General features: G+C 52.0%; 1 protein-coding gene across 2 annotated transcripts in view; it reads left to right on the top strand.

Annotated features, from left to right (window-relative positions):
* Positions 1-441: 441 nt before the first annotated feature.
* The window catches only part of REXO1 (RNA exonuclease 1 homolog), a 39058-nt gene continuing 33499 nt past the window's right edge, over positions 442-6000 (top strand). Inside the window, exon 1 of one of the 2 annotated variants that reach the window (XM_039696764.1) lies at positions 442-730. In XM_039696764.1, coding sequence (XP_039552698.1) covers positions 445-730 — 286 coding nt within the window. In that variant the 5' untranslated portion in view covers positions 442-444. Of the gene's footprint in view, positions 731-1522; positions 1581-6000 lie in introns of those variants that run through there. The other variant, XM_039696763.1, reaches the window with a different exon arrangement.

Below are 6000 nucleotides of genomic sequence, written 5' to 3'. Positions count from 1 at the left end.
AGGTTCCTCACCCAGCACTCTGCTGGGGGCTGTGCCTGTTTGTGGGAGCAGCCCTGGCACAGGCTGGGATTTGGAGCCTTGGTGTGACTCACATTGCAGGCCATGTTCACACTGTGTTGTAGAAGGGATGAGAAAATGTCTTTCCCAGTGCATTTTCCTTCCTGGAACTGATGTTGTGCACGATCATCTCAGCAAAGAGCTTTCATTACAGTATTTGCTGCAGCAGAAGTGGAAGCCCAAGTGTTTTCAGTATCATTTCGCTGGCAGAGCAAAGCAGGTGTTCAGTGTTGGGTGCTCCAGTCCGTGAACTGGGAGGGGGCATCAATTCTGCTTTCCCCCCCACATCTGTGTTCAGGAGAATAATTACTAAAACGCCGCAGTGGATTTTATTTTTAACCAAGTTCTGAAATTAAGAGTGAAGAACCAGTTGGTGGTGAGGTCGGGATGTGTCCTTTCAGCAGTTTGGGGTTCGTGGTGATTTCCCTGTGCTGTCGGTTGGGGCGTTCCTGCGGGCGGGCAGGTGCAGGTGCCCTTGTGCCCAGATTTCAGTGTGGCCTCACAGGACACTTCCTATGTTTGGTTTTTCTGTGGCTGTGGGGAGATTCCGCCCCGCATCTGAGTCTCCCCACGTGGGGCATTTCCAGATGTGTGAAAAGCAGGAGGTGGGAGCAGATCTCCATCAAGCGAGCAGGATTTTGGGTTTGGCACAGCTGGAGTTGTGCCAGTGCTGGTGAGTCCCTGGCTCCTCTCCGCCCGCCCAGGAGCCCTGTGTCTGCAATCCCGGGATTGAAAAATTCCTCTTCCCTGACATTTGAACACTTCCTTTAATTTATGTTTTTGCTCTCCAGCCAAGCCCGCCGCGCCAGCGGGAAGCACAATTCCCTAATCCAGGGCTTCCCGGAGCGCGTTCTGTGCGCTGGGCGAGGCGGAGGCGCCGGGTGCCTCCCGTGGGCTGGGACAGGCAGCGACAGGCAGGGCCGGGCTGTGTCCCTGCCCTGCCACCTCCTGCCCCGCTCCCCGGGCTGTGTCCCTGCCCTGCCGCCTCCTGCCCCGCTCCCCGGGCTGTGTCCCTGCCCTGCCGCCTCCTGCCCCGCTCCCCGGGCTGTGTCCCTGCCCTGCCGCCTCCTGCCCCGCTCCCCGGGCTGTGTCCCTGCCCTGCCGCCTCCTGCCCCGCTCCCCGGGCTGTGTCCCTGCCCTGCTGGCCCGGGGCTGCAGGGCTGCGCGCTGTGTGTCGCGCTGAGGGATGGATGTTTGGGGAGCCGCTGCGCACAGCGCGCCGAGCTCAGAGCCAGCCCAAAGCAGCCGCGGGTGGGCAGTGGGGAGAGGAGCAGGAGGAGGTGAGGAGCTCCCCCAGGGTGAGGGCAGCAGTAGCAAAGAGGAGCGGGCTGGGGAAGCCCTTGCAGACACCCTGCACCCCGCCGGGCTGGGAGCCGCGGAGGGCGAAGGCGGGCCGGGGGCAGGTCCTGCCCCGGCCCCCACGGAGTGCTGTGTCAGCAGCCGCGCACCGCGTGCTGCCTGCAGCCCGGCCGGCCCCGGCATGAACAAATACCTGCAGTGCTTATCGAGCCCGGGCAGCTCAGGTAACTCTTTCTGAAGTTTTTGGCGTCCTGCGGGGTGAGGTGGAGGTTTGGGGGGTGCAGCTGGAGAGGAGAGGCTTGTCCAGGGTGGCTTTCACGTGGTCACCATTCATTGAGCAGGAGACCTGAGCCTGGGGTCACCTGCCCCTGGAATATGTGCACCGTGCAAAAAACCCACATTGGCTTTGGAGGGGTTGGTTTGTGAGAGTTTTCATTCCCCTGTGGATTTTGGGTTTTTACTGAAGAGAGGATTGTGCTGGGGGTGTTGGGTTCTGTGTTAAAAGGGGCTGTGGAGCTGCAGGTGTCTGAGACCTAAAGGAGCTGCAGAGTTTTAATTCCAGCTTTTGAATTGTTTAAAGCCAGACAAGTTTAAAAAAGCAGCTTAAGTTTTGCTTTTAGCCTTTCATACATCACAGCTGAAATGTTTTCATGTAATACACCTTGAAAGGTGCTTTTCTTTAGTTTTTAACTTTGTTTTCCAAGTGTCCAGTTGTGACTAAGTTGAAATAGTTGGGCTTCTCTTCTCTTCTCTTCTCTTCTCTTCTCTTCTCTTCTCTTCTCTTCTCTTCTCTTCTCTTCTCTTCTCTTCTCTTCTCTTCTCTTCTCTTCTCCTCTCCTCTCCTCTCCTCTCCTCTCCTCAGAATTTTTCACCCACACCAGTTAAAGAATCAGACAGGTGTTGAGAAGATAACTTATCTGGAGCATGCCAGAAAAAGGGTGGAAAATTAAAGGACTGGTTGGTGTTGCTGCTTGTGACTGTGCTGGTTGGAGTAAGTTTTCAAGGTGAAGTTGAATGAAGTCACCAAAATACTTGAAATATTTTTTTTTCTTTGAAAAGAAGACTTGCTCTGCTAATTGCATTTTTGAGTAGATCATTAGTTTTATCCAGTACTCTACACAGGAGATGTGGAAATGGTTTCTGGGCTTTTTGTCAGAGGAGAAAAAACAGTCTCTGTTAAGTTTGTTTTGGTTTTTTTTTTCCCCCAAACAGAATTTAAACTTTTCCTGTATTTTGAGGAGTAACTTTATAGCTAAAATGAGAGGAGGGGGTGGAAAGATCTCCAAAGAACCCAAACATTGAATATCCAGGTTTTCAAATGGTGAGACTCCTTCCAGCCTGTGCATGACAGGCTGTGGGGTCAGGGTGTATTTTGGGTGCCAGTCTTTGTCCTCTGCCTGTCCTGGCCAATCCAGCCAGTTGGGATTCTCACATTCTTTCCTAAATCATGGGAGAAATGTGCCAGTGGTGTGATTCCCTCTTAGGAAAATGTCTCAGACCTTGGTGCTGTTTTCCTGCAGCGTGGGTGGGACTGGCGGTGGTTCTGGGCAGAGAGGGGGGCAGTGGTGGGTGGGTGTGGGTGGGCCATCCTGTCCTGGCTTTTGCATCCCTGGCTGGAGGTGGTGTTGCTGTGTGAGGCAGTGACAGCCCCAGGTGTCCTTGGGGACTCCCTGTGAGGCCACCAAGAGGGTGAAGCTGCCATGCTCAGTGGCTTGAGGACCTTTCAGAGTTTGGTTTGCTGCACCAGAGACAAAACTGCCTGTGAGGAATGATTCTCACTTCCAAAAATGTAAAAGGTTTATTAAAACCTTATCAAAAATACAACAGAAGACTGAATAGAGAAAATATTATAGTGCCAGGAGCAGAGGATTTTTCCCACCATGTGCTCACCCACACAATGGAGGTTTCACCTTTTAACCCTTTAGCTCCTCCCAAAGTTCTGTCCATTGGCTCCTTCTTTGCTGTCCAGTGGTGGAGAACACTTCCTTGAATCTCAATTGGAGCTCAGGCGCTGCCATGGTAACAATCCCACCCTCCCAAATGTCCCAAACCCAGGCCACCCCCTGAGAACAGCACAAGGGGGGTAAAACACAACTATAAATCCATAAAACTTCTCTCAACATATATACAGGATATTTGCCTTTTAATTGGGAGAGTCAAGTATCACATTACTCATCAATCACATCCCCAAAGTTGTGTTGCCTTGAATAAATTGAGGAGGTGGGTTCTGCATCTCAGGCTGATTCTGTCTGAGCTGCTTTGTGGGATGTGCCCTGGTGAGTTTCCTGCTGAGTGGTTCCCTGATAACACTTCCAGCTCTGGAAGGACACTCTGGAGCTGCCCTGGCTGAATGAAGCCCCTTGGGCAGGTCCCTGGCTCAGGAGGTCAGGACTGGGGACAAGGCCTGCAGGGACAGGAGCCAGGGAATGGCTGCCAGTGGCAGAGGGCAGGGCTGGATGGGAGATTGGGCAGGAATTGTTCCCTGGCAGGGTGGGCAGGCCCTGGCTTGGGGTGCCCAGAGCAGCTGTGGCTGCCCCTGGATCCCTGGCAGTGCCCAAGGCCAGGCTGGAGCAGCCTGTCATGGTGGAAGGTGCCCAGGAATGAGATGGGCTTTGAGGTCCCTTCCAGCCCAAAGCATTCCATGATTTCTCCCTGGCACTGCCTGCCCTCCGTGTGGGATGGCTGAGCTGAGGAGACAGCTCAGAGCACAGTACAGAGGGGCTGTCTGGCTGCTCTTGTCCCTCAGCCCCTGGGGACAGGTGGCCCCACTGGCCACAACACCTGGGGAAAGCAGCACTGCCCTGCTGGCTCCAGGAGGCTAAAAATACCTTGGAGTGAGAGATGACTGTTCAGACGTTTTCTCAGCCTTGCTAATATCAGACTTTCTTTTCTCATATTTGCATCCTTTTTTCCATTAAAGAAATGACTGTAGAGGTTCATGATGTACTTTGAGGCTGTGGCACTAAATACCTCCCCTGGAGGGACAAATCCAAGGAGTGGGGTGCCCAAGGATTCTTCTGCCTCTCATGTATCTCAAACCTTGCTTCCTGCTGTTCCTTGACCAGCACAAGGTTATTCTGCTTTTAACACTTAATTTTATAATTAGATTTACTTTTTCAAAAACACAAAAAAGGAGCAAAACAAATCCTTGGGCTAGGGTTGAATTTAAAGTTGAAGAAACATTTCTCTTAGCTCCCCTTCCCTGCCCTCCTAACCCATTTCCTCTGGATGATTATTTGAAATGTACTATTTTAAATCTCAGTGTTAATTATTTCCAAGTGGTTGCATATTATTGTTAAATTAATTGTTGGAAATTTGTTTTGGGTCCTGGTGAATGAGCTCTGTGCCAAAACCTGCCATTTCTTGTGTGCTCTTTAATTCTGAAGAGTAGCAGAACTCAGGCTGCTGCTAAAACCTCTCTGAAACATTCTGTTCTTGAGGCACCACTGTCCCTTCTGTGAAGTGTTAAATGCAAAGCTCAGAATGATTTTCCAGTGGTGATAATTTTTCTGCAATCACAGGGGTTGTCCCTTTGCTGAGTGCTGGCACTGTAAACACAGCGAGCCCTTAAGCCAACAAAGCTGTTCCGATGACGTGGAATAAAAATGCCTTCATTTTTTCCTTTTCCAAAGAGTCTCCAAACAGCTCTCACCTTCCCCACCTCCCCATGAATGCACCTTTTGTTGCCAGCTGCAGGTGACCCAGGGCAATGGGTGACTTCAGCAGCAGCAGGGCTTGAAAATCAGAAAGAGCTGTAAGATCCTTGAGTCCAGCAGTCAGCCCAGCCACCATGGTCACCACTAAACATGTCCCCCGGTGCCACATGCACACAGTTTTTGAGCTCTTGCAAGGACAGGGGCTTTATCAGTGCCCTGTCAGGCTGTGCCAATGTCTGACAACCCTTTCTATCAAGAAATTTTCCCAATTTCCAATCTAAACCTCCCCTGGCCCAGCCTGAGGCCGTTCCCTCTGCTCCTGTCCCTGTTCCCTGGAGCACAGCCCAATACTCCCGGCTGTCCCCTCCTGGCAGGAGTTGTGCAGAGCCACAAGGTCCCCCTGAGCCTCCTTTTCTCCAGGCTGAGCCCCTTCCCAGCTCCCTCAGCCTCTTCTGGAGCTCCAGACCCTTCTCCAGCTCTGTTCCCTCCCCTGGACACCCCCAACCCCTCTGTGTCCTTCTTGTGTGTTCACTGCAAGAAATGTTCAATGTCTTTAGACCTGTGCTGGTCCTTCTGCAGCTTGGCCAGCAAAGCCTTTTGTTTGGAATTCCTAACTGCTGTAAATGTGAAAGTTTCTGATTTTTGCAGCCTTTCTGTCCTGCAGCAGCAGCTGAGTAGCTCTGTTGGATCTGGGAGAAGCCATTGTCATCCAGTTGTCCAGAGCAGCTGTGGCTGCTGCATCCTGAAGTGTCCAAGGCTGGATGGGGCTGGGAGCAGCCTGGGACAGTGCAAGGTGTCTCTGCCCATGGCAGGGTTGGCACTGGATGAACTTTAAGGTCTTTTCCAACCCAAACCAGTCTGTGATTCTGTCTTCCACATGCATTCAAGAGCTTGAGTCCTTTTCCAAAACCTGCAGGTTTGTGTGATCATTACAGCTCACCGGTCACACATTTGGGCTTTGCTGTGTTTAAAGCATCTCAGCTATGTG

This window comes from Passer montanus, unplaced genomic scaffold (assembly GCF_014805655.1).
Source record: "Passer montanus isolate IOZ18808 unplaced genomic scaffold, ASM1480565v1 scaffold114, whole genome shotgun sequence".
NCBI lineage: Eukaryota > Metazoa > Chordata > Aves > Passeriformes > Passeridae > Passer > Passer montanus.
Note: the sequence above shows the minus strand (reverse complement) of the source record. Positions and strands in the feature narration are given on the sequence as shown.